The following is a 22,176-nucleotide window of genomic DNA, read 5'->3' on the forward strand; positions in this document are numbered from 1 at the left end:
AAAATTAGAAAAAAATGTTTCTTTTGGTCTTTTTTCATTGAAATTGGACAAGATTGAAATTGTCTTTCCAACATCTTCTGCCTATATAACTGGCTGCAATGATAACTTTAGCCAAGTGTGTTGAAGGTGGTGCTAAACACCAACACTTGATTAATTAATCAACCTAATGTTATACACCTGAGATCACCCCTAGTTTTTTGGTGGGGTTCGTGTTGTTTATTCTTTAGTTTTCTATGTTGTGTTGTGTGTGCTGTTGTTTGTTGTCTTTTTCATTTTTAGCCATGGCATTGTCAGTTTGTTTTAGATTTATGAGTTTGACTGTCTCTTTGGTATCTTTCGTCCCTCTTTTACAAGTTTACACCTACCTGGATTTTTAAGTAAGTATAAAATAAGACAATGTAGCACGATTGCCAATAAGACAACTCTCCACAAGCAACCAAATGGCACAGACATTAAGAACTATAGGTTACTATAAGGCCTTTAACAATGAGAAAACCCCAAACTGCATAATCAGCTATAAAAGGGCCCAAATCATTGACCTACATGTATCTATAAACTCGTTAATTTGGAGAAGACCTTACTAAGTTGAAAAACTTGTGTCTAATCCATTTGTCATTTTTGAACAATAAAATATGTTTAAGCTTTAATAATCAACTGATGCTAATTATCTAAAACTATCTTGAACAAATTGTAATAAGGAAGATGGGGTATAACTATATTTACGGAAGATAATATAAATAAGAAATATATATCTATATTTAAGAACAACACATGTACATGTAATTAGTATTGATCAGAAGTTGTATAAAATAGAATTAATAGACTGGTTTTTAAACGTCCATATTAAAAGATGGTTTGAATGAAGCTTACCAGTGCAATGTTTAATTATTCCATTCCTATAAGTAGTAAGATGCATCACGACTGAGCGTTGTGTGATGACATGTCAATAGTTGTGGGAGGCAAAAGTACACTTGTTAACCTAATTACAAATAAGTTTATTCTGGTGACCTGGGGGGCCTAACTAAGGTGAGTCTTCAGCCTCCCTCAGTCCCTGTAATGTTAGAGTCAATTATTGTGTCTGAGGGGCCTGACAATGGTCATAGGGAGCCTGCAACCTCCCTGTAATGTAAGAGTCACTAAATGTGTCTGGGGGGCCAGACTATGGTCATAGGGAGCCTACAACCTCCCTGTAATGTAAAAGTCACTTATTGTGTCTGAGGGGCCAGACAATGGTCATGGGGAGCCTGCAACCTCCCTGTAATGTAAGAGTCACTTAATGTGTCTTGAGGGGCTAGACTATGGTCATAGGGAGCCTGCAACCTCCCTGTAATGTAAGAGTCATTTTATGTGTCTGATGGGCTAGACTATGGTCATAGGGAGCCTGCAACCTCCCTGTAATGTAAGAGTCACTTAATGTGTTTGAGGGGCCAGACTATGGTAAAAGGGAGCCTGCAACCTCCATATAATGCAAAAGTCACTTATTGTGCCTGAGGGGCCAGACTATGGTAATAGGGGAGCCTGCAACCTCCCTGTAATGTAAGAGTAACTTCTTGTGTCTGAGGTGCCAGACTATGGACATAGGGAGCCTGCAACCTCCCTGTAATGTAAGAGTCACTTAATGTGTCTGAGGGGCTAGACTATGGTCATAGGGAGCCTGCAACCTCCCTGTAATGTGAGAGTCACTTAATGTGTCTGAGGGGCCAGACAATGGTCATGGGGAGCCTGCAACCTCCGTGTAATGTAAGAGTATTAACTTCTTGTGTCTGAGGGGCCAGACTATGGACATAGGAAGCCTGCAACCTCCCTGTAATGTAAGAGTCACTTTATGTGTCTGAGGGGCTAGACTATGGTCATAGGGAGCCTGCAACCTCCCTGTAACGTAAGAGTCACTTGATGTGTCTGAGGGGCTAGACTATGGTCATAGGGAGCCTGCAACCTCCCTGTAATGTAAGAGTCACTTAATGTGTCTGAGGGGCTAGACTATGGTCATGGGGAGCCTGCAACATCCCTGTAATGTAAGAGAAACTTATTGTGTCTGAGGGGCTAGACTATGGTCATAGGGAGCCTGTCCCTCCTGTATAAGGTAAGTGTGCCTTTAATCAAACTGAAAGATATTTTACAATTATCTATAGAGACCATTCCCCCCCCCCCTTTTTCTCAAATACTAAATCATCCATCACCATGATCACTGCTGAATATTTGGTAATCATTGTATGTACAAATAATCATGACAAAAAAAATTTAATAAAATGTGTTCTAATCCTTTAAACAGCATTCATTATGACTTATAAATGATACAAACATCAAAAATATCAAATATCCTTGAAATATATGTCCCTCATAATTTTACCAAAACAAAAGGTCATAAACCTGATATTTTTCACCTATATATAGACCATCAGAATTATTTATATCCATGGCTATGTCATGATTTAAATGTCACGGCCATAAAAGGCTAACACTTCAAAACCATCAATTTACTTATCATTTTTTAATCTCATAATTGGCAACAGGATTTATAGATGTTTCAAGGTTTTTACACAATAACTAATTTCACTGTCTCATTATTAATATAAAACTTGAAGGATGGTTTTTTTTACATTAAAAAATAATTTTCCCTACAAACTTTATCAATATACAACTTGTTTTTCATGTAAATTATTTTCATTCTATGGTGAACCCTAGTAAATATATATTTATGTTCAAATGAACTTAAAAAAAAACTGTAAAGTGTTATCTCACTGATCTATGATGGTATAAATGTGAAGTTTGAAATCCTAATAGCTAAATTAAGAAGATCTTACCAGTGCAATGTGAAAAGTGTGAATATTTTACTCTAATGCCCCACTTTTGGTGTGTATGTCCCTAAAGTTTTTGATTTGATATTACAGAAGCATTGTGATATAAATGACTATTCCTGCCTTTAAATCAGACCTTTTACCCCAGAAAAGTCACTGGATTATGTACGCACTGTGAATGTAAAATGACAACTTCCTTACTCTTTTACAAATAATTGATTGATTGATTGTTGGTGTTTAACACCCCTTTCAGAATAAAATTGAGAATAGAAATGGGGAATGTGCCAAAGAGACAACAACCCGACCATAGAAAAAAACAACAGGTCTTCAATGTAGCGAGTAATTCCCGCACCCGGAGGCGTCCTTCAAGTTTGTTTCTTGTGGAAGATTCATTTTTTTTGGTGGAGGAAGTAGGACTGACCTTTAACAGAAAACTTAAGATTTACAGGAAGTAGGACTGACCTTTAACAGAAAACTTAAGATTTAGAGGAAGTAGGACTGACCTTTGACAGAAAACTTAAGATTTAGAGCAGGTTGAATGCAATGTATGATCCTCAGCATTGACAGGCTAATATAAATAAGGCTGTTAGTTTTCTCCTTTCAACTGTTTTACATTTTCATTTTAGGGCCTTTTATAGCAGACTATACGGTAAGGACTTTGCTCATTGCTGAAGGCTGTATGGTGTACCGTGACCTACAGTTGTTAACTTCTGTGTCATTTTGGTCTCTTGTGGAGAGTTGTCTCCTTGGCTATATCATACCACATCTTTTTTTTTTATATAATGAGTGCTTATCAGCAGTACATTAGTTTCATGGATTCTGAACTTAAACTGGACCCTGATGGAATTCCAATAGCTGCTTAAGAAAAGACTTAAATACATGCTCCTCATTTTAGGTCTTCACATTTAACCCTTAGGCCTGCACAGCTAAAAGTATGATATTTTGATGTAAAAGAACCTAAATTAAAACTTTGAAGTGGATCATTTATCTTTGTGGATTAAGGATTAAAAATAGTTAAATTCATCGTGACATGATTTCATTGTTTTGCTAATTTCTGCATACTAACCTTTGAAAACTTTTACTTCATTGAACATTTAAATTCATGATTTACCTATTCCCACAAAATAAACAAAAGTTGTTATCCCACATACATGAAAATGATGTAGGATTAAGAATGCACGAAAGTTTTGATCCCACAAAGAATAATAAATGTATAGTCAATTGGACATTATCTTGTTAACAGGTCAGGTAGGTAGATCTATCTAACAAAGTTTTATTGATTCTTTAAAGAAAATATTAATTATTTTTTGATATGAAGTTTTATATACTTGACATTGACCCGTTTTACAGCTGAGGTAGTTTTAAGTTGTAAACAAGCTATTTACAAAGTTATATACTTAATTATCATAGGTTAATAGGTCAACAGGACTCAGTATGTGTATAATCATGTCCTTCTTTAGAAATCTAATGTCTGATGACCTGAATACACATCTTTATAAATTAAGTGTTAAAAAAACTGTTTCCAAGTTCCTTGGTGGTGAAATTTATAAACTTCTTACAAATCCATTGTCTGACCTAAATATAGATGATATATTTTTGGGGTTAAAAAACTGCTACAAAATGTTATCAAGTCTCTTGTTGTAAAATTAAACTCATATATAGGAATATTTACAAATAAAAAGAGATGTGGGGTGATGGTCAAAAGATAGCTGAACAACCAAATTATTATCATAAGATTATGATACTCAATATTCAAGTATTGGTGTTACTATGTACCTTATTCATTGTTATTAACTACATTTTTAACATCCACTGGGAAATATTTCATAAATATTCAGGACTTAAACAAATGAGTAATTATTTCAATAGGATATATAAGAAATATATTTTGGATAGATTTCTATCCTTCACAGATTTTGCATAGATTTGAGAAGAGTCAACAATAATTGGGAACTGATTAACTTCCACTACAAATTCAACATGTCAGTTAATGTAGTACCAAACTTCTTGAATTCATTTTCGTTGGTTCATTTAATTTTCATAAATTTTGAAAAAAATACTTTGATAGTTAATATTCTGCGAGATTTAATGACTCAGTCTGTTTTTTGGTGATACGTAACACTATATAGGGATATAACTCTGTAAAAATCAGCTGAACAACTTATCATTTCTATTGATTCTATTGTTATGGAAATATTAAGCTCATCAATAATGATTTAAGTGTATGTCAAAATTTTATATATCTATCTAATAAAATTTTCTTATAAAGTGTTCAAGTTTCTGGAATTTTTTTTATATTTTTTTGTCAAAATTTTATGAAAATTAAACAAGCAAATATAATTTTAGGCAAGAACTGTTGGGTACCACCTAAACTGACAGTGAATTTGTATTTGAAGTTTTTGGTCTCACATATTGATGACTCCTCTCGAATCTATCCAAAGAGTTCAAGATAGAAATCTATCAAAAATCAGTGAACCATAAAAAAAATCAATTAGTAAAAATATCCATTTAATACACAATTAAAGAACCATGCAGAAAACCAATAACAATATGAATGACCAGTCCAGTAAATGACCTGTATATATATGTAATCCATAGTCACCACCTGGAGAGCTGAATTAACAAGTCACAAAACAAATCAATAACTGACCTCTGTCCATTATATAGGTCTCATAAATTATTGACCACTTCTACAATGTCCCTGAACCAAAAATCTTCAATAATAATACTTTGACCAACCAAAACATGCATGGTCAAATAACAATATTGTCTTGAATAGATAATATGGACACCTGGAAAAGTTTGGAATGGAATGGTATAAAACCTTGTTAGTATAAAACCTTGTTATTTTAATTATACAACAACTAAATGGCAGTATTTTCTAAACAAATCTATATCCCCAAGGGTTCTTGAAAAAAACTTTCCAAATCAATAGTTTTGATTCCCAATTGACAAAATTTTAAATTTTACTTGTCCCTTTGAGAAGTTAACCCCACCCTATCAAGTTCACTACTGAGCCTACAACAACGAGCAAACCCATACACTTCCATGACAGGCAGCTTATTGAAGCTCAAAAGAATAAAAATTATGATCAGCAGCTGGTTCCTAGCTTGAGCCAGGCACATAATTTAAATGATTAAGGAACACAATAAGAACATTAATAATCATGTAACAGTATAATCTAATTGTTACAAAAACTTAATAATGTCAACACTGATACAATCAACTCAGTAAATACCAAGTTCCATTAAATGATTGTTGGTCATTCTTCTATTAAATCTGTTTAACACCAGTACTAATGAACTGAGATATTGAATAGGTAGTTAAATGACCTAAATACATGTACATGTATTACAATAATCCTTCCTTTAAACCAAAAAGGTGCCTATATTTCTGACTGCTTTGTTATGTAATGTGTGGTATTATGAAGTCACTGTTCTCTTTAAGAGCTGGCAGTCAGCTAAAACAGACTTCCAATGACAGCATTTTGTCTGTATTTGTACATATATTTTTTTTAATTATTAAAATCCTATGCACACTCTGTCTTCTTTTAAAAATTATCCTGCTATTAAACAATTACTGTGAAATCCTTTATTTTTGAGGGTACGAACTTCAATAGATTGAGGAAAACTTGAATCCTAGTGAAATAAGATTTAGGGCACCGCCAGTGCAGGATTCAAACTCACCACTTCAGACTACTTAGACCACTTATCAATCAATGTCCCTGAAAAAATCTGGGCTTTCTATTATTAATTAATATATATGGTACATGTTTTGCTCATTGTTGAAGGCCATTCAGAGACCAATGCTAATTTGCACGTCATTAAGACTCTGAAAGACCATTGTCTCATTCATGCCATAATATTGGTAATCAAACCTCATCTCAGATATCCACATAACTAAAACTAATTTACAGTATAATCCTAACATGCCTAATCATATGGTCAATATGTTCTACTGATCTACATCTTAGGTTCATTAGCATGATTAGTATTATAATACATGACGTTGTACATGTACCTGTAGTTCAAGTGAATTACATGTTATGTACATTAGTATTATAATACATGACGTTGTACATGCACCTGTAGTTCTACTGAATTGTATGTTATGTACATTAGTATTATAATACATGACGTTGTACATGTACCTGTAGTTCTACTGAATTGTATGTTATGTACATTAGTATTATAATACATGACGTTGTACATGTACCTGTAGTTCTACTGAATTGTATGTTATGTACATTAGTATTATAATACATGACGTTGTACATGTACCTATAGTTCTACTGAATTGTATGTTATGTACATTTGTATTGTATAAACGAGTCTAAATTAAAAACTACGTTCAAACCTATGATTGGGTTGGATAAAAATTGCAATTTTTATATGTGTGCATGTAAAACAAATTTCGTTGTAGAAGGGTCTAAAAACAGTATATATATATGTTAGCGGCAATAAGTGAAATTAGGCATTAAGCTTAAATCCTAGGCAATAAGCTAACGCCTAGGCATTAAGTTATTGCCTGAAATTTTCAGGCATTAAGCTTATTACCTGAAATCTTATGATGATTATTTATCCTATTGCCGAACATAATTTAGGCAATAAGTGAAATCTGGAATTAATGCATATTTGGTGATTTATTCTTGATATAAAGGAGTTACTTAATTTATTTCTTATATAACATGTGTAAATATACATTCATTTGACAGATCTTCAAATTTAGTAAGTTTATTTAGTAATTTTAGCAGTTAAAAAACAGAATTTACATACTTTTTTCATGTTTTTGTGATATTACAAAATATTAAAAAAAAATTAAAAAGTGATTGTTATAATCCAATTAAACAAGGGGGAGATTCTATAAAATAATTTTAATATTTATTTGAAAAAAATTTCACTTCACTATAGTCGAGCTGATTTAAACTGGTCAAAAGTAGACAAAATTAAAATGTGAATTTTTTGCTCACACCATTTTTCATTTTTTTTTATAGGATAAGTAAGTTTTCTTTATTAACAGTTTCACAACTTGTGATAACAAAATTATGTGAACACAAATATTTATCAGGTTTTCATATTTTTAGATTATTATTTTAATATAGATAACATTTCTTATTAGTGATTTTATTTCCAGTCTCTTGTGGAGTGTTGTGACACTTCCATTTCAGCTCCCTCATAGCATGAATTTCGGCCAATTTCCTGAATGCAAAAAACGATTTCAAAGAAGTAATTCTTTAGTAATTCTTTGACTGATTGCCCTAAATTTCGTTTTTTACACCTTTCAAATGTCTGCTATTCATCTATAATGAAATTTATTTGATAAATATTATTTAAAGCTGAAGTTATTTGGTTTTAAATAGATGTGTAACAACGGCGAATATGTGTCCCCCGTTGACAAAACATCAGCAAATTAATCCAACATTTCAAATGATTTTTCTCAAAACAAACAATTTTTATAGCTAAGAGTATTTTGCATTTGAAATTATCTTCATATAGAAATAGCAGTATACTTCAAAAACATAAAGACCTGAACTTAAACTGAAGAAAACATGGAAAGATATGGCGAAAATGAGCACCCCACTCTAGTTATATTTTTACTTATGTTTTGTTTCATATAGTTTACAATGTAAAAATTATTATAATTTAAAACTAATATTTATTTTCTAATAATTAGTCGGTTTTTAAATTAAAGTGGTTGGTTAAATTTGATACAATAATAATTTTTTTCATTTGCTATTTTGTTACGTCAATACGCGGTTAGGACATCCTAGCTAAGATAATCCTCAGATACCTTCAATGTGCATGCTGAGACATGTCGTAAGTCGGTCCTAATTTTATCATAATTTCTGTCCTAGGAATATCTTATAGGATCGATCTTAGGACAGTTTCGATAAACAGGCCCCAGTTCTCATAATGTTATTATTTTACCATTATATTGTTATTTAAATGAATAAATGACTTTTATTTACTCGCATTTATGTTTTAGGCATTAAGCTTAATGCCTGCACATATTTTTCAGGATTTACGTAAGCTTAAATCCTAGGATTTAAGACTAATGCCTAACATCATTTAGGCAATAGACTTACTGCCTAGGCGTTAGCTTATATTGCCTAGTATTTAAGCTTAATGCCTATAATTTCACTTATTGCCGCTAACATATATATACATGTACCTGAAGTTCACTAGAAACATTGACACTTAAATTAGGATTATGTCAATATTTTTATTTTTGTGAAATTTGCGAAAGGATTATCATGATTATTTTTTAATAAAAGGTTATACGACAATTAAATGTTAATAACCTTAAGCTTGCATTAGATAGTAAAGAATTTTGTACAGTGGTGAAATTAAATTTTAGTGCTTTTTAACTAATACAACGGAAAAAATAATAAAATCCCCATAAAATCTTCCTACTCCCTCCCCCTTCAGAATATCAAATAATTATTCCCTTAATCACATTTTCTCATATTTACACAAACAAAATTAACTTAAATTAGCTATGAGAAAGGACTACACATTACTTTATATCTGAACTTCTCAAAAAATCTGAGGCCAATGATCATTTGCATATTACCAATTAACTTAGATTTCAATGGTACAAATGATCAGGATTAACAAGATTACTATTTTCATCAATATATGATTTCCTTCTTTACACAATATCTATATAAAGCCTGTAGAAAAGTAATATATACCGTTGTGGTTTACCTATACCCCCTAAATAATTGAAAATTGCTATTCCCCCAAAAAATAAGAATAAATCTGGATCCGCAGTATAATTATCACCATTTATAGAAAATTTACTACTTGTTTAACGGTAACCTTTGAATAAAACAATTAACATGATTAAAGATCCTAAAAGATAGAAGATATTATGAAGAAGTTATAAACATAGACATCAACATGGTCAAATTTATCCCTTGAGGACTATAGACAAGACATTACATAATCATACTATTAAGTAACACATCTCTCTGTACATTGTATAGTTACACTTGGTATAATTGCTTTTACAACAAGTACAATTTGTAGAATACCCAAAACATGTAATAGTCAATTTACTTATTGTCATGGGTACTGATTTTTGTTGAGAAAAAAAAGTCTTGAATATTTAAATTTTGTTGATTTGACAAATTCTACATTCATCGTGCATACATACATTTTGTTCATGTACCAGCCTACATGAAATGAGTATTTAGTTCAACTGTACCCACAAAAGTTGACAAACATATATTGTCTTAAGAATAACTAATGATTATAAAAAAGAAGATGTGGTATGATCATTGCCAATGAGACAACTCTCCACAAGAGACCAAAAGACACAGAAATTAGTAAGTATAGGTCACTGTACAGCCTTTAAAAAAAGCAAAGCCCATACCACATATTCAGCTATAACAGGCCTGAAATGACAATGTAAAACATTCAAACGAGAAAACTAACGGCCTAATTCATTACATATGTACATTTTCATAACCTAAAATCAATGGAAATCAACATGCAAATATACAAATATCAAAACTGACAATTTGGTCGCAAATGACATCATCATACACTTGCAAAAAGAGAACATAAAGGGGCTGTAAAAAAACACCAAAAAGAGAACATAAAGGGGCTGTAAAAAACATCAAAAAGAGAACATAAAGGGGTTGTAAAAAAACACCAAAAACATCGTATGAGCTGCACATCAGATAGAAATCGACCTTATGCAAATGAATATCAATACATGTCATGCATGTAGACATTAACTTATTTCGGGTTGATATTAAATTGACAAAATCTCTATGCAAAGTCTGTAACTATTGGAAATTTAGTTGTTATAAGAATCTTACAAAATATTAGCCCCAGTTAAGTTCATCTTTTATTTCACATTTGAATGTTCCAAAATTCACCATTTTATACATGTACATGTGTACGTGAACTTGCATAAGGTCAATTTCCATCTGATGCAACTCATATGTTATGTTATATAACTCAATTTGTTTCACTTTACATTGAACCCCTCAGAATACTTTAAAAACACTTAAATTTCATATAATTTATAAAATTTTATTAAATGCTTTCAAAGGTCATGTGGCAATTATTCTTTTGAATTGATTTGTCGGTTTTCCGGGTTCATAACTTTTATTTTAACCTTTCATCCAAGAAATTTATGAAATGTTCTGGCTTTGGTGTAAGAGGTTACTAACTATATATATATTTCATTTCCTATCGTTAATTATCCGTTTTTAGATGGTGACGTTCCCTTGTCACCATCTTACGGCGTTTATATATCTCAACTTGTACGATTCGCTCGTGTATGTAACAATGTTTTAGATTTTAACGAGAGAAATTTATGTATTACTGAAAAATTATTACACCAGGGTTTTCGATATCACAAACTAGTCAAAACATTTACTAAATTTTATCATCGGTATAAAGACATCATTCGTAAATATAGCTCAACATGCAGATTTCTAATACGTTCAGGTATTTCACATCCAATTTTTTATGGAAATATTCTTTATAAAGCACAAAGATGTCAGTATTCACCTCAGAAACTTACAAAACCTTTGAATAGACTTATTAAGAAGGGATATAATTACGATACTGTTGTCAAGTCATTAAAGATTGCATATTTTGGCGTTAATATTGAGTCACTGATAAGGTCTTTGCATCGGAACTAAACACATTTATTCTAAAAACAGTTGTTGGCATGACACGGGTTATGTTCTTCTCATATATGTTATGATGGTATGATACTAAACCCCTAACGGGAAGGATTGTGCCTGATGTTCATATGATGAAATCATAATCTTTCAGTCAGTTTAATTGAAGTCTGGAGCTGGCATGTCAGTTAACTGCTAGTAGTCTGTTGTTATTTATGTATTATTGTCATTTTGTTTATTTTCTTTGGTTACATCTTCTGACATCAGACTCGGACTTCTCTTGAACTGAATTTTAATGTGCGTATTGTTATGCGTTTACTTTTCTACATTGGTTAGAGGTATAGGGGGAGGGTTGAGATCTCACAAACATGTTTAACCCCGCCGCATTTTTGCGCCTGTCCCAAGTCAGGAGCCTCTGGCCTTTGTTAGTCTTGTATTATTTTAATTTTAGTTTCTTGTGTACAATTTGGAAATTAGTATGGCGTTCATTATCACTGGATAGTATATATTTGTTTAGGGGCCAGCTGAAGGACGCCTCCGGGTGCGGGAATTTCTCGCTACATTGAAGACCTGTTGGTGACCCTCTACTGTTGTTTTTTATTTGGTCGGGTTGTTGTCTCTTTGACACATTCCCCATTTCCATTCTCAATTTTATTGACTTTTGAACTAGACTGAGTAGACAAGAATTCAATAACAATTAACGAAAAATGCAAGTTTTATTTTTGAAACATGAATCATCAATGATCATGACCAAACTTTAATTTTAGTTTCTTTTTTTAGTATAATTTTGGAGTTTGGTATGACATTTATTGTCACTGAACCATTAATGTACTTATTTGTTTGGGGGGCTGCTGAAGGACTCCTGCGGGTGTGGGAGTTTCTGGTTGTGTTGAAGACCCATTGCCTGGTGGCTTTTTGCTGTTGTTTACTCTCTGTTAAGGTTTTTGTCTCTTTGACACATTCCTCATTTCCATTCTCAATTTTATGATTAAAATAAAGATTGAAAGATAGTTCCATGTATGTCAGTCTCAGTTTGTTTACAAGGATCTGGAAACCATCCATTCTACTTTCTGTATTTCTAACGACCTTCAAGGACCCTCAAGGTTAAGTCAGAATGATACAACCTTCAAAAATTTGAAGGCAGACATTTCAATAGGGCCATTGCTCATTGTTAAAAGCCTTACGGTGACCTATAGTTGTTGATTTTTGTGTCATTTGGTCTCTTGTCTAGAATTGTCACATTGGCAATCATACCACATATTCTTTTTTATAATTCAAACGTTGAAAAAAAATATGTTGTAATTACTAATTAAAACAGAAAGAAGGACAGAATTTTGTGAGATCCTTGTAAGTGTACATGTAGATACAGGATCTGTGTTTTAAATAGATTGAGTCATAACTGGACCACCATGGATTGAACTAAACTACTTATAAACTTTCCTTTAAGTGTAAGATCTTAGTGATAACTTTCACTAGCATGAGCAGTGTCAGATCTTGGTAATTATTCATAAGCATTAACAGTGTCAGATCAGCTTTAGGATGTGGTGATAATTTCTACCAGCATTAACAGTGTTAGATTAGCTTTAGAATGTGGTGACAATTTTCACCAGCATTAACAGTGTCAGATTAGCTTAAGAACATGGTGTTAATTTTCACCAGCATTAACAGTGTCAGATTAGCTTAAGAACATGGTGTTAATTTTCACCAGCATTAACAGTGTCAGATTAGCTTTAGAACATGGTGATAATTTTCACCAGCATTAACAGTTTCAGATCTTGTTGATAAATTTCACCAGCATTAACAATGTTAGATCTTGGTGATAAATTTCACCAGCATTAACAGTGTCAGATCTTTGTGATAAATTTCACCAGCATTAACAGTGTCAGATCTTGGTTTATAATTCACCAACATTAACAATGTCAGATCTTGGTGCTAATTTTTACCTTAAAGATCAGATCTTGTTGATAAATTTTACCAGCATTACAATGTAACAATGTTAGATCTTGGTGATAAATTTCACCAGCATTAACAGTGTCAGATCTTGGTGATAAATTTCACCAGCATTAACAGTGTCAGATCTTTGTGATAAATTTCACCAGCATTAACAGTGTCAGATCTAGGTGATAAATTTCACAAGCATTTACAGTGTCAGATCTTGGTGATAATTTTTTCCTGTATTAAAAAGGTCAGATCGTTTTGATAATTTCCCCAATTAATGGTGTCAGATCATGGCGACAATTGTCATTAGTATCAAAAGTGTCAGATCATGATAAATCAATAAGTTTTTCAACTTGACTGTAATATCTTCATTTCATAATATATACATCATATTCCATTTTTGATTTTATGAATACACTGTGTCATCATGGTCATGGGAGATTGTCATCACATGAAGGTATTTGCTTAGTGACATCAAAAAGCAACAGTTAAAAGATCATGTACAATGCATTCTTATATGTACATGCTTGATTGAAAGTGCCACTTTAGGACTATTTGGTGGCAGCCAGTTTTAATTGATTGAGGCAACCACTCGGCCACCGAGGCCCCCTACATAATCATTAAATTGAAAACCTTGAGAAAAACTATGAAGATGTATCTTTCAACTTACCCTGTCTACCAGATATCATTATAGATCTCAAATAAATATCTAATCATGTCCAGTTATTTATCGAATGTTCAATCCATTCATAGTTCAAAACATACATCCTGGACAACAAATTACCAACAAAATGATCTTCGTATAAGACAGTGTTCAGTACAACAATATAAACTGCAAATGTACCATATGTACAGGTATATATATTTCATTTTTTTCCTAGAAATGAACCTTGGTTTACCTGGTGTGTGTGAGTATTGATAATTATAATGGACTACATTTTACCAACTAAACAATTGTTGACCTTTATGTCGAAGCATGTATAGGAACTTTAATAGCAGGTGCTTTTCATCACAGTTAAGGTGAAAACAATTGACATCATTTGAAAGTTTACCGAGAAATGGTTAGAGACATGGTTAACCGTACGTTTATATGGGTGTTTTTTATACCTTAATCTCAAATGTCATGATTGTTTCTGAACAGGAAATGCACAGATTAAAAAAAATAATTGATGAATACATGTGCAACATTTACAATGTCATGAATTTATATTGTTTTAATTTTCATATAAAAAGCAAATTCCTCGTCATATGTTCATGTACGAGTAAAAGAAAAATGCAGTCACTTAAAAAATATTGTTTGAAAGAATGATCTAAACAATGTTCATAGAAGTCAATCAACACATGTACATTATTCAATCAAGATTGCATTTTTGAGTATAGTTAATTTATCTTGCCTCTTTGTCTATTGTTAAATTTATTTAATCCATTTAAACTTGCCTCTTGCACTATCATTTAATTTACCTTGCCTCTCTGTTGTCTATTTTTAAATTTACCTAATCCTTCCAAACTTGCCTCTTGTTATGCGTTTACTTTTCTACATTGGTTAGGTATAGGGGGAGGGTTGAGATCTCACAAACATGTTTAACCCCGCCGCATTTTTGCGCCTGTCCCAAATCAGGAGCCTCTGGCCTTTGCTAGTCTTGTATTATTTTAATTTTAGTTTCTTGTGTACAATTTGGAAATTAGTATGGCGTTCATTATCACTGGACTAGTATATATTTGTTTAGGGGCCAGCTGAAGGACGCCTCAGGGTGCGGGAATTTCTCGCTACATTGAAGACCTGTTGGTGACCCTCTGCTGTTGTGTTTTATTTGGTCGGGTTGTTGTCTCATTGACACATTCCCCATTTCCATTCTCAATTTTATCTTGCACTATCATTTAATTTACCTTGCCTCTTTGTCGTCTATTCTTAATTTTACCTAATCCTTCTTAACTTGCCTCTGGTACAATGGTTTCATTTTAATACTTTGCCTCTTTGTCTATTGGTTAACTTGTACATAGATGTACCTATAAAACCATCCAAACTTGCCTCTTTCAGGGTTCTCAATTAGGATTTTTGAAGTTCAGACTCATTTTTTTAATGCATGATGAGTCCAACAGTAAGAAGAAGATATTTTTTATTGCAATATTATGAATATGATTTATCATTTTAGTCTCCATGACCTAATCATGCTAATAGAGCAATGAAATGACATTAAATTCAGATTACCTTTAAACTTTTGCTATACAATGATGCTATGTATGTTCAGTTTATACTAAATTTTGCAAATCTTAACGTTATGCATCTTTTGGACTTGCCAGTTTTGCAAATGGTGATTCCAGCCTCCAGGACTCATGTATTTGCCTGAGGAAGAATCCTGCTCTTTGGCTATTGTTTCACTTACCAAATCCATTCCAACCTACTTCTATCTTTATGATCTTCTTTGCTCGATCATTTTTGTTTAACTTACCTAATCCATCCAAGCTTGCCTCTTTGCCCATTGTGGTAGTATTCATAATAGTGTGGAACCCAAATCTGAAACTTTTTTCATAAGGCCATCGCCAGCGCCTTCTGCAAAAGTCTACAAGATAAAAAAAATATGTTATTAGTATAATTTGTATACTGACCAAATAGCATATCTACAAGTGTGGGCGCAGAATACTATTTATCATTCATCCCTCATTGGTTCAATACACCAGAAATGTACAAAAGTATAAAAATTTATATATGCAGTTATCTTTAATGGTACATATTTTATGCATTGAACATTGTTGAAGAAAATGCATACATGAAAATTTAAATATATATATATCTTTTCCCATTTCGATACATGGAAATTTGAATATATATCTTTTCCCATTTCGATACATGGAAATTTGAATATATTATTATTATTTATCATATGTTTATAATTAGTAGTAAATACAGTAGTTTTGCATATGTGATAAATAGCCTGCTGTTTAATCCATATCGCGCAACTTTGATGCGCACCCTTTATCGCATACCCTTTATCACACCCCTACCCTTTATCGCATACCCTTTATCACACCCCTACTTTTTTTTTTTTTTTTTTTTTTTTTTTTACATAAAGTCAGTGTTGGTTTTTTTTTTTGCTTAAAATTTTTTTTCCTCAAAATTGGTAAATTTTTTGAATGACGTCATTGTTTGGTATGTGACGTCACAAACGTCGAGTTTTCATATTGTATGTGACGTCACGAACGTCAAGTTTTCATATTTTTTGGCACACTAAATGCAACTATGAAAAATACAAAACACACAAATTAATACAATAATAAACAAAATATTTTTAAAACAACAGCACGCAAATTGTAAGGTAACCCAGGTGCTTCGGATAAGTAATTGAGCAGTTCTTTTACAGCCTTTGAAACAAGACAAAAGTAGAACTGAAGGTAACCCAGTGCTATTGATCAGAAAACAGTTCATATAATATAATACTCTTCTGTTGAAATATATGATAAAGTGTATAATACATGGCAAAATCCGTATCACATGCCGTATCACCCTCGACCAATATCATCCCTCGGGCCTAAAGGCCCTTGGGCTGATATTGATGTCTCGGGATGATACGACATATGATACGGATTTTGCCATGTATTATTCTCTATATCTTTTCACATTTCGATACATCATGTACATGGAAATTTGAATATATATATATCTTTTCACATTTCGATGCATGGAAATTTGAATATATCTTTTCACATTTTGATGTGGTTTAAAGAATCCCAAGGCCATAGCGCATGTTCATTTAAAGTGCGGCAAATCGCAGAGCGGAGCGAGGCGAAAAATTTTGGAGCCTTTTTTTTAGGGGGGTTCGGGTGCCTGAAAAGGGAGAAGCTAGCTTATTTTAGCATTACTATATATATTAAAAAAAAAAAAGAAAATATATCAGAAATGCGTTATTTTTATTAGCTAGCCTATATTTATATATAACTTAATTATAAGTAAATATTAAAATTAATCTCCGCTGGTCAACCAAAACTTTCCGATTCTCCTGTGACCTGTACTATCGAAAAGCTTCAAGGCACGTTCTTATGTATATACATGTATATATATTTATGTCCAGTAGCAAGTTATAAGCTTCTAGAAGTCGAGAACATGTTATAAACATTCTAATGTCACAAGTGATCACAAGTTATCTGTAAACATTCCGCTGGAAGACATGTCAACCTACCTGGACACATTATTCTACCAATTTTTAAGTCATTGGTTCGAACCCATGACCTACCGCCCTAGAATCAACGGAACACGATAGCATACAACCAGACAATGCTGTTCATAATAAGGAAAAGAAAAATGAAAAAAATATTTTCAAACAATACCAAAAATATATTTTATACTTTTATTAAAGATAAATAAAAATCATGAATTGCCTTATACATCAAAGACTTCCATAGAAAAGGCGCTTCATGATTTTGTTAAAATTAATTATGAATAATAATATTTTTGGTCAATGAATTATTTTATCGATTAGCATTTGTTATAGTATAAACATTTGTAGCTATAGCGTTATCAATTCAAAAATAAACCACGGAAAGTAATAAGCCAGCATATTTATAGGGGGTGTTTATACTCATGAGTTACCCTTTTCATCTTTTTTTCTCTTTAAAGAACCCATCTTCAACCAGTTTTGTAACGACATTAAGATTTGTTTCAATTTTTTTATTTTGATTTGTATTCGGAACACTTATTTTTTTACCGTCATCGCTATGATAAAAGCTGCAATCCCTGCAGATTGGACACACTGTATGTAGTGTGCCGGTAGATAATTTGAAACTCGAAACTCGCATATTGATATAATGTAAAATACATAATTAAAAAAAAATGACACTTCTAAAGTTTGGTCGTCGTTTCAAAAGTGAGGCATTTGCCTCATTTGCCTCCATTACGCTACGGCCCTGAATCCATGACAATTTTTACGCCACCCACAAATGATTTTTTAACCATGGAGAGACCAGAATCGTGAGGAGCAACTAATGGGCTTCACACTCTCTCACTCTGTTCTTTGTTCATGACTGACAAGCCTTGAAGGAACACTATCATGACCATCTTGCTCAGTTGAAAGTTCATGCTGTGGCTCACCATCTCACTTCGTTTCATGTCCATGTCTGATGAGGCTCACCATCTAGCATTTTTCTGAGTTCATACCTTATTACACCATCTTCATTATCAAAGTTTATACAAAAGGAGTTCCCAAATTTAAAAAAGATACAAATTATGAAGCAACACACAAAGTCTTATATCTAATTTGCGCACCCCTAAAGGTAATGTTGTGCAAAACCTGAAAATAACAAGTATAAATAAAGGCAACAGTAGTATACCGCTGTTCAAACTCATAAATAAATGGACAAAAAACTAAATTGGGGTAACAAACTAAAACTGAGGGAAACGCATTAAATATAAGGGGAGAACAACAACACAACACTACAATGTAACACACACAGAAACGGACCAAGCATCAGACAAAATCCCACGAGAATAACAAATATAACATCAAAACCAAATACATGAATTTGGGATAGACAAGTACCGTGACACGTCTTATGGCAATGTGAATTTACACTCAAAAATAAGAGAAAAGATAAACAAGTCCAATAAAATGATGAAATATTAAAAGAAGGTGTCTGAGGACATGAATGTCCCAGTTCTTGCTAATTATGTAACAAATCTTTTGGAACGACAGTCAATGGTAACGTTTTACATGTTTTATTACCCCTTGCCCTTGGTGTACATTGTAGCAGCAGGGGAGTAAAAACACAAACAGTGATAAAAGTTCTTATACACGTGTACATGTATATTCCATGAATGCACAGAAAAATTGAAGAAGCATAAGACATGTTTGTGTACTACTGTTTGTCTGTTTTTTTCTTTTTAGACTTGGAGCTGTCAATTTATTGATGAGTTTGAATGTCCATGGTACAAATGTATCTTACGCCCCCTTTTTTGTAGTCATGATACTGGTACAAATGTAGTTGAAAAAGATACTGGGAAACTGGAGTACATAATATGAGAATTTAACTAGTATTAACGGTAAGCATGGTATGAGTCTATTGGGTTTTGGAGTGACCTACATGTAGGCCTCTTCCAAAAGGAACCCTGTTAACCGTGAGATTGATGAAACGCCTCAAAGATAGGAGCTGACTAAATATATCATCATTTATCATAGAGAAAAACAAAACATAGGGGGAAATCGCTTTGGTTTGTTGAACAAATTAAAAAAAATTCTCCTAGCATCTAAAAATATATGTCTAAAAATATATATGCCTAATGAGTTACTGAAGAACTGATTTCACTGGGTACCTAAGGTTCTTTAATCTAAATTGAAAGGTGTGATGCTCCTTTAAAAGTTGGTCACATGAAACACTTACGATGTAGGTAATGTGATGTATTAGGCCTGCAGGGGTGTTATGTTGCTTTAGTTTGTTATTCTTAAAATAAAATAAGAATTACATGCATGTATACACAGGTACACTAAATAAATAGGATAAAATAGTTTTATCTCTGTGCATACACACTATACTGTATTAATTTTTTTTTCTCTCAATGTATTAAAAGAGCTATGGTTGATTGACTGTTATGTAAAATATAGCTATAGACAAAACACCTGCTTAGTGCCCCTTTGTCAACTTTCTATTTTGTTTTGATTTCCAACATTTCAAAGTCATCTTTAACTGTTCTGTTTCTCAAAACTTCTACACTAACTTGTTTCTACCTGTCTTGACCGGAACAGATGGTCACTCAACATGTAATTAATTAAGGGTACGTGATACATCTGTCGAACCAAGTTCAGGGTGAAAAAGTACATGGAGCACATTGGCGTAAACAACTCGGCATTTTTTCGCCGGTTTGGTGTCCGCACACCGAAATTTAGTAAAATTTCGCGACAAAAAGCAAGAAATTTACCTGTATTATATATATGATGTTAAAATTCAGCATTAAACTCCATTAATTTTCAGTTGTTTTTGATTTATTCTTCAATGTTCCGTGAACTCTTCATGACAGAGTGACACACATCCAGACAAATCGTGACCCAGTTTTTCGCCCACGATTACCCGCAATTTGATTGGTTGATTGGAAACTATGACATTGTGAACTCATTACATATTTTTGTGTATTATTCGTTAATTTTCCATTTAGCCGTGCCGGTTTTCAGTTGCATAGAGGTGAAACATTACATTGTATTGAAAAAATTAGCTACTACTCAATATCTCATTTGGGAAAAGAGAGATTTTCGTTGTAAATAAGTATCTGGGTCATGAACTATGGCCAATCAAAATCATCGTTTCAAAGGCCATTTTTGCTTCCCATCGCACTTTGAGGCTATGCGAAGAAAGAAGTAAACAACTATAAATAGAATCTATGTCACGTCATTGAATCTAGCCGAAAACAGCTGACAGGTCAGACGGAAAAACAGTTAAGAATAATTGAAAACGAAAATATGACATCCTTTGTTCAATGGAGATATACACATTTATCTAATAAATTCATAAACAATTAATTGATTTTTTTTGTATTTTAATATCGTTTTTTAATCAAATACTGCATTTTATAACACAAACATCGGTAAACCATACTGTATTAATATAATATTTTTCTGAACGAAAATGGGAGGGTGTTTGTGCAGATAATTGAATCCATGATTGCCCAGCAGAACATGGCATAAAAAAAACGGAAATTGTTATGCCAAAACTGATACTTTTCAGTCTTTTTCAGGTCTTGCTTTAAAAAAAAAATCCAAATAGTTCGGAAAAACAATAATCGAAAACGATACGTATGACATCCTTTGTTCAATGGAGATAAACACAATTTAATTTATTATTAAATTTTTGAACAATTTCAAGATTTTTTGTTTAAATCTTTAAAATATATATCAAATACCGCATATACACAGTAAAATAAAAAGAATAAAATATCAGTATATTTGAAGAAAAAAAATTTGGCGAAGGGAGTGTGTGCAGAAAATCGTATCTATACCGGCGCCCAGATTCATGAGGATATCTATACCGGCGCCCAGATTTATGAAGATATCTATACCGGCGCCCAGATTCATGAGGAGCAATTAACAATTCAGAATATATGTTATGAGTGCTGCAGTATTTGTTATCACTCAGTGCGGCTGCAATACTTGTTCTAAGTGCTGTAATATTTGTTCCAAGTGATTCTTTTAATTTTCCATCAACCGTGACTTATGTGTAAAAAAATAAATAGCTAAAATGGATGACTATATTTGACGAGGATATCATATTTTCAATCTGTCTAAATATCTAAATGTATGAATACTCTGTCTAACACAAGATAACCGAAGTATATAATAAATCTGCTGCATCTACAAATCTCTATAATTATTCGCTCGACAACATTTATTTTCTGCATGGGCCAATACCAATTTTCTGAATTTTTTAAGTATATTCAAATACTTGGGTCATTTAACCTGGAATAATTTGCCAAAGAATTTAGTAACATTAATTGAAGATCAAATGCTCAAACATTTTTGCCGAATGAAGATACCTTAATCAAACTAATATGTATAGTTTCTTCTATTGAATTCAATAAGATGCTCATTCAGAAGTTAAAAGTAAGCTAGTTTATACATATTTACGATATATACTATAGTAGTTAACTATTTTAATAGTTTATTTTCTTTGCTTGTATTTTTCTTTTCGTATGAATGGTGTTTGAAGGATCTAGAGAAGATGAACATATATAAATTGGTTGATAAGTAATCCTTCGGTTAAATAAATAAATTGTTTATTATTTATAACACATATTCATTTTTTCGACCAAAAAAGAAAGAC

General features: G+C 32.4%; 1 protein-coding gene across 1 annotated transcript in view; it reads right to left on the reverse strand.

Moving 5' to 3' along the window:
* Positions 1 to 20,427, reverse strand: part of LOC139502527 (ecdysone-inducible protein E75-like) — a 49,873-nt gene extending 29,446 nt beyond the window's left edge. Inside the window, exons 1-2 of the mRNA XM_071292020.1 lie at positions 20,285 to 20,427; positions 15,831 to 15,941 (exon numbers count right to left, since the gene is read on the reverse strand). Of these exons, the coding sequence (XP_071148121.1) occupies positions 15,831 to 15,876 (46 nt within the window). The 5' untranslated portion in view covers positions 15,877 to 15,941; positions 20,285 to 20,427. The remainder of the gene's footprint in view (positions 1 to 15,830; positions 15,942 to 20,284) is intronic.
* Positions 20,428 to 22,176: the final 1,749 nt, after the last annotated feature.

Source organism: Mytilus edulis, chromosome 14, assembly GCF_963676685.1.
Source record: "Mytilus edulis chromosome 14, xbMytEdul2.2, whole genome shotgun sequence".
NCBI lineage: Eukaryota > Metazoa > Mollusca > Bivalvia > Mytilida > Mytilidae > Mytilus > Mytilus edulis.